The 15147-nt window shown below is 41.0% G+C and overlaps 1 protein-coding gene across 1 annotated transcript in view; it reads right to left on the bottom strand.

Moving 5' to 3' along the window:
- The window catches only part of ACSS2 (acyl-CoA synthetase short chain family member 2), a 51178-nt gene that overhangs the window by 33252 nt on the left and 2779 nt on the right, over positions 1-15147 (bottom strand). The window contains exon 2 of the mRNA XM_017877485.1: positions 10292-10486. Coding sequence (XP_017732974.1) covers positions 10292-10486 — 195 coding nt within the window. The remainder of the gene's footprint in view (positions 1-10291; positions 10487-15147) is intronic.

Here is a 15147-nt window from a genome sequence, read left to right as displayed (position 1 = left end):
AGGAAGGAAGGAGAGAAAGAAAAGAAAAATCCTAAGTATTATGAGAGATTATAAACTGAGTGGAGAGTGTGGCTGTCAATGAGGCTAATGTAATCTTAGATATGTAAAGTCAAAGAATGGTAATAGTACTCTGTTCAAGGCAGACCATAGCTGGAATACTTAATGAGAGATATTGGTCAACTAAAGTATATCCAGGGGAGACTGACATGGTTGTTTAGGAAGCCACATCATATGAGGAACCTGAGAATGTGGACTCAGTATCACCTCATTTATAAAACAAGAACACTGGACTAGATCAGGGGTTTTCAAACTGAGCTTTGCAAATCTCTAGGGATTCCAGACACACACCTCACAGGGAACACAGTGACAGGGTGGAGAAGCCTACAGAATGTGGCTCTAGGCCTCCAATCCATGCTCCAACAAGATCAGCACTGCTGTTACCTGTTTTAGGTATAGGGTTTCAGCATAATAATAAAAATAGCTAATACACTTTTTGCCAAGCACTAAGCCCTTTATATAGATTATTCCAATTCTTCCTTACAATCATCTATGTCACAGGACTTGTTATTATTTCCATTTTACAGACATGAAAAATTGAGGTTTAAAGAGGTGAGGTAACTTGCCTAACTAGTAAGTATTAAGGTAGAGATGGAGGAATTGAATCAGAATGACCCAGAATCAGAATGATAACTTACGGGGATTGTTAGGTATTGGGATATTGGTAGTACAATTCCTGATTTATATGGGAATTAGAACAAATGACCTCTAAGGACTGAAACTGAGAGTCTTGAATTCTCAGAGGTTCAAGGTGTGAGACACTGGGGATCATTACCAGTGCCCAACCTCTCCCAAACCAAATCCAGGAAGTGGGGGAAGGCCCATCCTCAACTCCAGACCTTCTGAGTTAATTGTTATAAATGTGGGGTTGCCATAAGGCAAGAACCCCTGCTCCCATCTGACCATCTAGTATCTTCAAAGGAGAGGAGGCCAGTTCCTCCCCTCCCCTAACTTCTCCCAGAAATGTAGGGAACTTATCCAGGCAGTTCCCTACATTTGTGACAGAAATTCTGAAGGTCAGTGCCAGAAGTAACTTAAGCAAGTGTCCTGTACATCCCTAACAGTTTATAAGTGGGAAAAAGAAGGCTTAGAAAAGGACATTAACTAAAGCCATTCTTTTCATTAAATGTTTACTGAACACACCAGTATAAGAAGTTGGCCCAGACACAAACTCAGGTAGCTGATATGAAGCTCAGGACACAGAAACAGGCCTCAAGACAGAGTCTTCAGAGTAATACATTTATTATTCATATGCCATCTACTTCCATAAAAGTGACTCGGAAAGCACAGCCCACTTGTCTCATTTTCACCACTTTAGGGAGGGGTTCTGTAAAGTGTCAAAGGTCATAAAACTCAGGGAGAAATGAGAGAAGCAGGTTAGAAATCCACCTTAAACATGAAATCCTCCAGCTCTCCTCCACAATCTGCTCACCTGATTCAAGTGGAGAAAGACTGTTCCCAACAACAGGTATTTCCCATGTATCTCCCATTAGCTTTGAGTATTTATGATATCAGCCACAAACAACCCTCAGGCAAGAGGAGCAGACTCCTTCCTCAGCCCCTTCATTCCAAACCTTCTAAAATTCTCACTTTATGTTGTCAACATCATTATAGAAATAAATAAATAAATATACAAAATCCTCTGTCTTTCTTACCACCGCAACAGAAATTCAACCCACCTACCGAGTCACCACAGAGTCACTACAGGTTGCAACAGAACTTCTAAAAACTGCTTCCTCTCTTCAGAAACAGTCAGAGAATTCTGAAATATTGGAGATGAAAGGGACCTTGAGTATCTGTAGTGCATTTCCCATCATGCCTACAAAGAGAAGGCCCAGAGAGAGGAAGAGAATGGTCTGAAGTCATCTTTCTCAAAATGAGTGTTTTTCTTTACCAAGCATATCTTAATCAATAGACATGCTGTTGTGAAACTAGTGAAGATATAGATACAGTGTGTGTATTTGAGAAGGTAGGGATGGTTGAGAAGGTGAGGGAAGCCCATGTTTTGACAAGGAGATCTGTAAAGGTGATATGGAAAATCAGAGCCCTAGAGTATATTGTCCTATCATTCATGTCGAGGGACTCTAAATTATCTAGGTCCATATTCTGGAGTTCACATCAGTGATATGGGGCGGTAGGGAATTTTTTTTTTTTTTTTTTTTTTTTTTTTGTGCCTCAAATACACACACACACACATATGCCTACAAGGATCTGGGCAGCTCCAAATGTCATACTATGGAATTCATATTCAGGAGCATACAAGGATCCTGAGAGCAGAGCTTCTGTCCTAGGGTCACTCCTAAAGTTACCTTATTCTTGAAAGCTCCAGTTCCTGAAGAAGGACTGAAATATAGTGAGAGCCATGAAGAGACAGTAGTGATTTCAGCTGAGGGTGGGGATTTAGGTGGCTCAGAGATAATGACAGCCTTAGGAAACACAAAGCAAAGCAAACAATGGAAGGAATCAACAATACCAAATGTGTTGGGCTTTGGTGACTGGGGACTTCTCCTAGAAAAAGTAGAGATTGAGCAGCTAGTATAAATGATCAGAATATCAGCCATCAACCACTCTTTCCACCCTCTCCTTATAAACCTTTTACTTAATCCCCCAAATTCCCAACAGTCCCCCAGTGTTCTTTCAACTAGCTAACTCCCTTCTACTCCTTCAGCTACCTCTAACACCCTTACTGACTCTCTCTCCCTGAATGACTATCCCAATACTTTGTCACTGATCATTTTCTCATACATACACACATGCACCCCCACTAATATATTTATCTGCCACACCAGGGGGAAGACAGCACGAGACAGTTGGAACCAAAGTCTGTATTTTGCAGGGCAAATTTAGCCCTTGAATCAGATGAATGTGTGTCTTCAAAAGAGGCAGTGTTTATACAGATTAAGAGAATCCTTGACTCTTTCCTCTCACTTTCTCCCCATCTCTTCACCATCTACACACCTAGTTACCTGTGCTGGTTTCTTTCCATAATGAAAAAATAGCTAATACACTTTTTGCCAAGCACCAAGCCCTTTATACAGATTAAATTAATGTAAACTTACTAAATCACTCTAAAATTTCATTGTTCCATTCCATTCCCACCAGCAGCATCCCAGTTCAGAACTCAATACCAAACTCTCAGTTCTCTGGCTTCACATTCCCATTTCCATATGTATCCAGATGATCCTCTTATCCTCTGCTGTGACTTCTACATTCCCCTGCATGCAATCCTTTCACAGATCTCCAAAAATAGTCAAGACCTCCCTTACCTGGACCTCATCTGCTGTTGATGACAACCTTGACTCCTCTTTCACTCCCCATACCCAATCCAAGTCAGCAAACTCCATGGCTTCTTCATTCAAAATAGATCCAGAATTTGACCACATCTAACCATCTTCATGACTACTCCTATGGTCTAAATCACCACAATCTATCACCTCGATTTCTACAATAGCCTCTTAATTGGTCCCCCTACTTCTACTTTTCCCCTTCTACAGTCTCTTCATAATATAAAAGATAGAGCCTAAATAGAAGCCAAATCATTATCACATCTATGTTTAAGATTGTCTAGTGGTGTGGGTGGGCATGGTGGCTCATGCCTGTAACCCCAGCACTTTGGGAGGCCGAGGCGTGCAGGTCACAAGGTCAGGAGTTCAAGACCAGCCTGGCCAACATGGTGAAAACCCGTCTCTACTAAATATACAAAAATTGGCCAGGCACGGTGGCACATACCTGTAATCCCAGCACTTTGGGAGGCCAAGGCAGGTGGATCATGAGGTCAAGAGATCAAGACCATCCTGGCTAAGACGGTGAAACCCCATCTCTACTAAAAATACAAAAAATTAGCCGGGTGTGGTGGTGGGCACCTGTAGTCCCAGCTACTTGGGAGACTGAGCCAGGAGAAAGGCATGAACCCGGGAGGCAGAGCTTGCAGTGAGCGAAGATTACACCACTGCACTCTAGCCTGGGCAATAGAGTGAGACTCTGTCTCAAAAAATATTAGCCAGGTGTGATGGAGGATGCAGTGAGCCAAGATCACACCTTTGCACTCCAGCCTGGGCAACAGAGCAAGACTCCGTCTCAACAAGGTTGTCTAGTGGTTTCCCATTTCACCATGAATAAAAGGCCAAAGTCTACATTAGCTTTCAAGATGTGACATGATCTAATATCCTGTTGGTGTCAATACTACTCTCTCTTCCCTAGCTCACACTGTTTTAGCTACACTAACTTCCTAGCTAGTCTTCAAACACACCAGGCAGCAGCACATTTGTTCTTCCGTCTACCTGGAACATTTCCCCTCCCTACCCTAACTATCTGTGTAGCACACTCCATACTTTCCTTCAGATCTCTGCTCAAATGTCATCTTTATCAAAAGGTTCTTTCCTTATCAGCTCCCACTCTGCACTGTCACTTCCATTTCTCCTTGCTCTGCTCTATATTTTTCTATAGTACTCATCATTACCTGTCATATACTTATAGTTTCTGTGTTTATTGTCTGTCTCCTCAAGCTGGACTATAACCTCCATGAGGGCAAGAACTTTGTTTAGAATAGTGCCTGGCACATAATAAGTTCTCAGACAGCATTTATTGAATGAATAAATTGTTCCCCGCATAAACTTTTTACTCTAAACACGCTTGGTCTTCTCACTGTTCCAACATAAACAACTGTGGTGGTTAATATTTACGTGCATTCAGTGTGTCAGGAATTTGACACATGGTTTTTTTTTTTATCCTATTCAATCTTACAAAACTGACAACTCCATGAGATAAAAGCTATTTTTATCCACATTTAACAGTTGAGAAAACTGAGGCTCAAAGAGGTTAAGTAACTTGCCCAAGATCAGACAGCTAATTAGTGGCAAAAATAGGACTCAAACTAGGTTAGTCTGACACCAAAACACCCATTCTCCCAATCTTTATGTTATCCTGCCTCCCTATAAGGCTTTCTCCTTTCTGTGAACTATTTGTGTAAGTAGCTCTTTGCAGTTTGGTCCATAACTCTTTTCAGGCTTTTTTTTTTTTTTTTTTTTTTTTTGATGGAGTCTTGCTCTGTTGCCCAGGCTGGGGTACATTGGCATGATCTCGGCTCACGACAACCTCTGTCTCCTGGGTTCAAGCAATTCTCCTGTCTCAGCCTCCCAAGCAGCTGGGATTACAGGAGTGCACCACCATACCCGGCTAATTTTTGTATTTTTAGTAAAGATGGGGTTTCGTCTTGTTGGCCAGGCTGGTCTTGAACTCCTGATCTAAGGTGATCAGCCCACCTCGGCCTCCCAAAATGTTGGGATTACAGGCGTGAGCCACTGTGCCTGGCCCAGGCTGTTTTTATGTAGATCTATTTGTTTTGTTTTTGCTTTGTTTTTGAGATGGAGTTTCGCTCTTGTCGCCCAGGGTGGAATGCAATGGCACGATCTCAGTTCATTACAACCTCCGCCTCCTGGGTTCAAGCCATTCTCCTGCCTCAGCCTCCCAAGTAGCTGCAATTACAGGCACCCGCCACCACACCCAGCTGATTTTTGTATTTTTAGTAGAGACAGGGTTTCACCATGTTGGCCAGGCTGGTATCGAATTCCCGACCTCAGGTGATCCACCTGCCTTGGCCTTCCAAAGTGCTGGGATTACAGGCGTGAGCCACTGTGCCCAGCCAAGCTATTTGGTCTTTCCAAATAGAATGTAAATTCCATGAGACTAGGGTCTGGGACATTCAAACCTAGTAACACATTTTATCTGATATTTTAAAGTTAATTTAAATTAATTTGGCTAATGTGGCTACTTTCTCTTTTTATCTGTCACAGCCAAGTGCTGGACTACTAGAATAACGAGGTAGTGTCATGAGTGAAAAAAAATAGTTGACTAGGAGTGACAGTATCTGGAGATTAGTCTCAGTTCTGTCTTCAAACAGGTGTATGACCCTCAGGCAAATCACTTAGCTTCTTTGTCCCTTAATCTACCAATCTTTGAAGAGAGTTGGTCTAGATGGACTCTAACAGTCACTTCAAGTTCTAAAAACACTACTATTCCATGAACATTTGCAATGTGTCAAGCCAAAAGTAAAAGGCCAAATTATTCCTTAATATGGTTCTATTTTGGATAATGGGAGTACTTTCCTAAGAACACCATTTCCTTTGTGGATAATTTCAATGTCTATACAATGCATGTTCCAAAACAAGACACGAGCTACAAATGTGGCTTGTTAATGCCACCATAGCTATCTAAATGACATAAAATTAAGAAGAAAGACATAATGTGTTTCTATAAGAAGTATATCAATTGGAGTGAATCATGGAAAAGATGTCATTTTTAAAAGCCTTAGTAAGAATTAGAGCAGAAAGAAGGTGAGCTCCAAGAGGGAGAACTTTGGGAGGAAAAGGAGGACTTCATATGACAGTGAGTTTGGAAAATATTAAATATATGATAAAGGCTTCAATAGTACAAGAAAAAAATGGTAAGCAATTATTATTATTATTTATTGTTTTTTTGAGACAGAGTCTCGCTCTGTCACCCAGGCTGGAGTGCAGCAGCATGATCTTGGCTCACTGCAATCTCTGCCTCCCAGGTTCAAGTGATTCTTCTGCCTCAGACTCCCAAGTAGCTGGGATTACAGATGTGCACCATCATGCCCAGCTAATTTTTTTTGTATTTTTAGTAGAGATGAGATTTCACCATGTTGGCCAGACTTGTCTCAAACTCCTGACCTCAGGTGATCTTCCTGGGCTTCAGCCTCCCAAAGTGTTGGGATTACAGGCATGAGCCACTGCGCCCAGCCCGGTAAGCAATTATTAACTTCAGAGTAAATAAAAATCTGTACATAAAAGGAAATGTACAGCATACCATAGTATGCTATTCTTATGTAAACTGGTTTTAAATTAACTAGAAAACAGCTTTAATTATATCGAGAAGAAGAGAGAAGGAAGTTAGAGAGGTATATAAGAACTAAATTCTCATCTATCATAGTAAGAAATCAATACTTTCTTTAAAATGATGAAAAGAGCAGTTTAAGCATATCCTTTAAAATACAGAGGTAACAAAGGTAAGTAACCACATATCTGGCATATTTGCACTTTACTTTCTTATAATAAAATGCAATTTATTTGTATTTTGCTTTTGCTTTACTATAAACATAAAATAATTAAATAGTAATTGCCTATATGGTACTTGTCTCTTGCCTTTTTACCCATATATCCCTAATGCCTAACGCAGCCCTGAGTATTCAATATCTTTAACAATTCTTGTTGAGGGAGTGACCAATGTAAAAATGGAGTGAGGATGTCTTGTTTTTGAGTTACAGAATTTTGCACTGGAAATTAATTTAGAGATTATTTAATCCAGTGCTTCCCCAATGGGTATTCCATGGAATACTGCTTCTTGTGATGTCAATAGCATGCTGGCAAAAAGTGTTTGGGGCTTAAATAAGTTCGGGAAATCATATGTTAAACAAAATTAATCAGGTATCTCTAATGTAGGACTTCTTGGAGATTTTACTATGCTAATATACATTAGGAATCTCACACAAAGGCAATTTATTATGTGATGTTTCTCAGATTGAAACATTTTATGAATTAAAAGCCCCTACTAATATCTCCAGTAATTAGTGGTTCCTGAAGAATTCTTTGGAAAACGCTAATCTAGTCTACTCTCATTTTACAGATGGGGAAAGAGAGGCTCTCCAAAGCCTGTCCAGGGGAACTGGTATCTCTAGAAAGAAAAGGCCTCAGGATTCTGGAAAACTCTCCAGTGATTGAAAACTCTGGCCTGTGTATTCTGTTTTTCATTAGGCACCTGAGTTCTTTCAAACCAGGGAACAAATTCAGATACAAGCATTTCCTTTTAAGATCTTTTTTTCTCTTTTATTTTCTTATTTTATTTTATTTTTATTATAATTACTTTTTGAGACAGGGTCTTACTCTGTTGCCCAGGCTGGAGTACAGTGGTGTGATCTCTGCTCACTGCAACCTCCGCCTCCTGGGCTCAAGCAGTTCTCCCACCACAGCCTTTGGAGTAGCTGGGACTACAGGCGTGCACCACCATGCCCAGCTAATTTTTGTCTTTTATGTAGAGTGGGAGTTTCGCCATGTTGCCCAGTCTGGTCTCGAACTCCTTAGCTCAAGTAACCCTCTTGCCTCAGCCTCCCAAAGTACTGGGATTACAGGCATGAGCCACCATGCCCGGCCTCCTTTGAAGATCTTTAAAGGTTTTCTGATCTTTAAAGAGCCTGGGAAATGAGCCCAAGTGTTGGCTGGAGCTCAAGCATAAAGCTCTAAAGCAGAAGCTAAAGAGAGTCTCAACAGACACAATGGACAGTAAATTTCAGTGGCAAAGTGGCCCCCAACTAAGCAATGGTAATATAATAATAGACCACTCACACCTATACAGTGTTTTCCAATAAACAAATAAGTACTTTTACAACGTTATCTCATTTGATTCTTACAACAATGTAGTGAGAAAAACAAGGGTAGAATTATTATCCCCATTTTATGGAAGAAGAAACTGACTCTTAGTTAAATGCATTGTCTGTGGTTATACAACATGTTAATGGCAGAGTTGAAAGGAGAACCTAAATTTCCTGTCTCTCAGGTTAAGGCTCTTCTCAATATATCACACAAACTGGGCAAAGATATTGAGTGAGTTCCAATTTAACTCTCCCATGAAGGATCCAAGCTGCTCCTATTGGCTAGCCTACAAAATTAATCAGACATGGTGGCTCATGCTAATCCCAGCACTTTGGGAGGCCAAGGCAGGCGGATCGCTTGAGTTCAGGAGTTCAAGAACAGCCTGGGCAATGTGGTGAAACCCCATCATTACAAAAAATACTAAATACAAAATACAAAATACAAAAATTAGCCAAACGTGGTGGTGCATGCCTGTAGTCCCACCTACTCAGGAGGCTAACGTGGGAGGATTGCTTGAGCAGGGGAGGCAGAGGCAGAGGTTGCAGTGAGCCAAGATCATGCCGGCTGCACTCCAGCCTGGGCAACAGAGCAAGATCCTGTCTCAGAAAAAAATAGATCAATTCTGAGTGCTCATAGGTTGTGGCAGAAGCAACACCCCAATTATTGGAATTTCAAAATCCTATTTGGATTTGGTATAGCAGTATCTCCTAGACAGCTAAATTCCTGGGAGAAGCAGTCTTAGAAATTTCCTGGCCGGGCGCGGTGGCTCAAACCTGTAATCCCAGCACTTTGGGAGGCCGAGACGGGCAGATCACGAAGTCAGGAGATCCAGACCATCCTGGATAACACGGTGAAACCCCGTCTCTACTAAAAATACAAAAAACTAGCCGGGCGAGGTGGCGGGCGCCTGTAGTCCCAGCTACTCCGGACGCTGAGGCGGGAGAATGGCCTAAACCCGGGAGGCGGAGCTTGCAGTGAGCTGAGATCTGGCCACTGCACTCCAGCCTGGACGACAGAGCGAGACTCCGTCTCAAAAAAAAAAAAAAAAAAAAGAAATTTCCTGCTGGGGAGGCCGCATGGCCTAGTGGTACAAGCAAGGAGTCAGGCAGACTTGAGTTTGAATTCTGGCTCTACCACTTGTTCACTCTATGACCTTATTCATTATATAACCCTTCAATGCTTCATTTGTTCACCTGTAAAATTAAACTAAGAATTCCTATTTTACAAAGCTGTTGAGAGGCCAAGGTAAGGAATTAGAGGAGTAATAGAATGTCATTGTTGTGTATAAGCTCTGTAATTATACTGCCTAGGTTTGAATCTCAGCCTTGCTTCTAGCTAGTTGTTTCACTTCATATATGTCACTTGACTTCTCAGAATTTCAGTTTTCGCCTATATAAAATAAGGAAAACAAATAGTGCTTTCATAATTATTATAAGCATCAAAGGAGATAATATTTGTTAAGCACTTCAGCATAGTTTCTGGCACACAGCTCTGTAAAAGATAGTGATAGTGGTAGTAGAGGTAGTGAAAAACCCAATACTATTTTTCTTCCATAGCAAGAATGAGGAAGAAAGCTACTCAGTCCTGTTCTCTTCCATTTGCCAGTGCCCTTTCTCCCTCTTCAACTGCAAAGCCAAGAACACTAGAGTAGAAGTCAGGACGCTTGGCTTTGAATGTCAGCTCTGTCACGTACTAGTTATGTGATCTGAAGGAAGTCGTGTAACTTCCTTGAGGTATTTTTCCTCACCTGAGATATTAAGTTGATGACACTTTGCTTACTCTGCTGGGTTGTTGTAAGTATCAAATGAGTGTTTTATCTGCCACCAAGTATAAGATAGATATTTTACCAGTAAAAGCAACTTTATCTCCAAGCTTTTTCTCATGGACATTTCGATCCAGTACATTGTAGCAGATGTTGGTACTTGCTCCTTTCATCCACTCAATGAAGATTTTCCCTTTAGTCACATCAAAGTTGTACCGAAGGAATGGGCCAGGGCATGGAGTCTTCCAGTAAAATTCCTTGGCAATGTCTCCCCAGAATTCTGCAACAGAAATGGAAGCCCAGATATCATTAATCTTCTCAGACATATTTAGCCTCAGAAGGCTTACCAGTCTAACACAGGACCAAGTTATAACTTCCCTGCCCTAGGACCCACCACCTGGGTCCCTTCTTTACCTGTCTAATCTTAGCACCCACCACTCTTTTTTTTTTTTTTTTTTTGAGACGGAGTCTCGCTGTGACATCCAGGCTGGAGTACAGTGGCACAATCTCGGCTCACCACAACGTCTGCCTCCCGGGTTCAAGCAATTCTCCTGCCTCAGCCTCCTGGGTAGCTGGGACTATAGGCGGGTGCCACCATGCCTGGCTAATTTTTGTATTTTTAGTAGAGACGGGGTTTCACTATGTTAGCCAGGCTGTTCTCGAACTCCTGACCTTGTGATCTGCTCACCTCGGCCTCCCAAAGTGCTGGGATTAAAGGCATGAGCCACTGCGCCCGGCCAGCACCCACCACTCTTCTAACCTATCTTCTGTTCTCCTGGGCTGAATGTTGACTCAAATTCTTCCTCCTGACCTCAAGACTGCCTACTCATTTTTTACCATCTATTAAAATCAGACCCACCTAGTACTAGCACAATGCCTAGCACACAATAGGCAATCGGTAATTTTTTGTTGCTGTTGCCCAGGCTTGTCCTGAACTCCTGGACTCAGCTATCTTCCAGCCTCAGCCTCCCAGGTAGCTGGGATTATAGGTACACACCACTGAATCCTGCTGAAATCAAGTACAATTATTTTCACCATCTAACTAGATGAAAGTAAATTTTTTAACAAAGTAATTAGTGAAAGGAAAAAATTATTTACCCACAGAACCTTCCATGAGCAACTCTTTCTTAATTTGTGCATTCTCTCTCAGCAATTATATATTGAACATCTCTTTCTCCAGCTTCTACTTGTATAAGTATTATTCACTAGGTGCCAAATGTTTCTTTAAACTTTTTATATGTATTATCTTATTTAATCCTTACCACAACTCTAGGAGGGAGGCTTTTCTCATTTTATAAACTTGAAACTCAAGCCTCAGAGAGGTTAAATACCTTGTCTAAGGTTACACAATTACTAAATCAAGATTTAAACTTCCTTGAGACATTTTTGCTAAAATCTGAAAGATGAATATAAGTTTTTCTCCACTCCCATATAAAAAAAGAGACTACTCTGGGATAAGAGAGAACCAAGGGTATATGTTAGGAGGAACTCCTTGAGGCTGAAACACTGAGAATAAGGGAAAGAATAGCAGGAATTGATGCATAAACTGGGCAAATCATGCAATTCTGTGTATAGTAAGGAATTTGGTATATATCTGAAGAGCAATGAAAATTCACTGAAGGGTTTTAAGCAAGAATCACATGATCAAATTTACATTCTTAAAATATCTGCCTGGCTATTCTGCAGAAAATATACTCCACAGGTAAAACATATGAATGCAGAGAATTTAGGATAGTCTGAGTACTGAATCAAGAGTTGGAGGATGCCGGGAACTGTGGCTCACGCCTGTAATCCTAGCACTTTGGGAGCCCAAGGTGGGTGGATCACTTGAAATCAGGAATTTGAGACCAGCCTGGCCAACATGGTGAAACCCTGTCTGTACTGGAAAAAAAAAAAAAAAAAGCCAGGCCTGGTAGCGGGTGCCTGTAATCCCAGCTACTCAGGAGGCTAAGGCAGGAGAATCGCTTGAACCTGGGAGGCGGAGGTTGCAGTGAGCTGAGATGGTGTTACCAGCCTGGGCAACAAGCAAGACTCTGTCTCATAAAAAAAAAAAAAAAAAAAAAAAAAAACACGAGGTTGAGGAAAGAGAAGCAATTAGACCATAACAATGGAAGGATAACCTTATTAAAGATTATCACCCCCTTATTTCATTTCATAAGAAATAAAATTCACAGAAGCTAAGTCATTTGTTTCAGGTTATACAATTTACAGTTTATACAATCTAGTTGGAGAGATAAGATTAATGCATGAAATATTTTTTAATGTACAAGACAGAACATAACTGAAAGTTAAATCACATAGTGTACAACCCTATAATGTATTAAAGAAATCCAAATTGAATCAACCCCAAGGTGCCATTATATACCTAGAAAACTCGTAAAAATTTTAAAAAATTATTAAGACCAATGTCTAGGTGGCCCTGGGAAAACAGATACTCTTACACAATAATGGCATTGTAAGAAATTGGCACAATCTTATTAGATAACAAGGCAATGCATGACAAGAGCTATAAAACTTTTTTTTTTTTTTAAGCTCGTAGTCTCGCTCTCTTGTCACCCAGGCTGGAGTGCAGTGGCATGATCTCAGCTCACTGCAACTGCCATCTCCCTGGCTCAAGTGATCCCCCCATCTCAGCTGTGCTCCCTCCCCCGTCTCCCAGTAGCTGGAACTACAGGCGCACATTGTTTGTTTTGTAGAAATCGGGTTTGGCCATGTTACCCAGGCTGGTCTCAAACTCCTGAGCTCAAGCTTTGGGAGCCCACCTTGCCCTCCCAAAGTGCTGGGATTACAGGTGTGGGCCACCACGCCCGGCCCATAAAACTTTTTATACCCTTTTCTCTGCTATCTCAACTACAGGGAATAGACTTCAAGAAAATAATCACGAAGAAAAAAGTGATTAGTAAAGAGTTTCACTATAATAGTGAAACTGGAAACAACCCAATAGCCCAACAATAAGAAATTGATGAAAACTAGTAATACAAATAGTAATACCATAGAATAACAAATGGCCATTAAAGAGAAAGCAAATGAGAGCTAGCATTTTGTAAATGCCATTCATGTATCAGGGACTGGACTAATCTCATTTAATCTTTATGACATTATGGTCTTACAGCTTATACATCAATTATCCTAACTTTATAGATGAGAAAACTGAAGCTCAGGAAGCATAGGAAACTCTGCCAAGGACCACACAGCTAATAATGAGAATACAAATACTCAAAAATATTTTTAAGTGATAATAGTAGGCACATAGTATATAAAACTACTTATAAACCACATTTATGTCCATCAACAACGAATGAAGAAAGCTGAGGTGTTTTTGTTTTTGTTTCTGTTTTGAGACAGGGTCTCGCTATGTCGCCCAGGCTGGAGTGCAGTGGCACAATCTCGGCTCACTGCAACCTCCTTCCCCCGGGATCAAGCAATTCTCGTGCCTTAGCCTCCTGAGTAGTGGGATTACAGACGTGCGTCACCACGCTTGGCTACGAAACTGAGTTTTATGCACACTTAGTTTTTCTGGTTTTTTTTTTTTTTTTTTTTTTTTTTGGGTAGAGGCTGTGTGTGTGTCAGAATCTGGATGATTGGCATAGATTCTAAGTACTAAAGATATTCAGAAGAGGAAAAAGGTGAGCATAAATTGGAATAATCAGGGAATGCTCTATTGGAACCGGTGGAGTTTGACTAGGTAGAGAGAAGCTGAAGGAAATGAACAAAGGCAAGAAAGTGGGAGTAAGTGTGTATCCAGGATATCAAGGAGAATGATCTATCTAGAATGAGGGGAGTGGTAGCAAGTAGTGGGAGATAAGGATAGAGTGGAGCTAGATTATCTGGAGGTCTTAAAAGAAAAGCAGAATTTTAATTAGAAACTGCCAGAAACAGGGAACTATTGAAAGTTTTTGCAGTGACATTTGAAAGCATATTTCCATAGTATCAATCTAATGGTGTCTTGATCAATCTACTGGAAAGACTGAAGTTGGTGAAACTAGGCAAGAGAGGACAAACTAGGAGGCTACTTCCCTGGTAGAAATTCTGTATTTGATGGAATTTGGTGAAATGCATTCTGTGGGGTCATGGAAGAGGAATAGCATTGCTATTAGGATATGGATTCTGCAGTCAAACTGTCTTGGTTCAAATCCCAACTCCACCACTTTACACTTGATTGAATCCTGTCTTGCATTACTTGGTAATTGCTTAATTTATATTGTATCAGACTAACTACTGTTTATTGAATGTGTACTGTGCATCAGGCATATTATAGTGCCTACTTATTATACACTTTAGTCCTCATACAAACCCATTAGACAAGTATTACTAGTCCTATCTTACAGATGGAAGAAAAGGAATCTCAGAGAGGCTTAAAAATTTGCCTAAGACCCCACAGTAAATGAATAGCAGAGTCAGGGTCTAAATCTACATTTTTCTGGATTTGATTCATGGCCCATGCTTGTCCCACAACCAAACATCATGCTGCCTCCCAATGCGGGTGCAATTTTGACTCCTTGGCCAGGCGTGATAGCTCATGCACATGTAATCCCAGCACTTTGGGAGGCCAAGGCAGGAGGAAAGCCTGAGGCCAGGAGTGCAAGACCAGCCTGGGCAACACGACAAAACCTCATCTCTCCAAAAGTACAAAAAATTAGCTGGGCGTCATGGCGTCCGCCTGTAGTCCCAGCTACCCAGGAGGCTGAAGTGGAAAGATCACATGAGCCCAGGAGTTGGAGGCTATAGTGAGCCTAGAACGAGCCACTGCATTCCAGCATGGGTGACAGAGCAACACCTTGTCTCAAAACAAACAAACAAACAAATATATATATAAATATACAAATATAAATTACATATATATATATATATATATATATATATATATACACACACACATACATATATCTCCTTTACCCAGACTGAGGGCAAGGGTAGGGGGATTTTCCTCTTTTTTTTTTT

The sequence above is a fragment of the Rhinopithecus bieti genome, unplaced genomic scaffold, assembly GCF_001698545.2.
Source record: "Rhinopithecus bieti isolate Rb0 unplaced genomic scaffold, ASM169854v2 scaffold_65, whole genome shotgun sequence".
Classification (NCBI taxonomy): Eukaryota; Metazoa; Chordata; class Mammalia; order Primates; family Cercopithecidae; genus Rhinopithecus; species Rhinopithecus bieti.
Note: the sequence above shows the minus strand (reverse complement) of the source record. Positions and strands in the feature narration are given on the sequence as shown.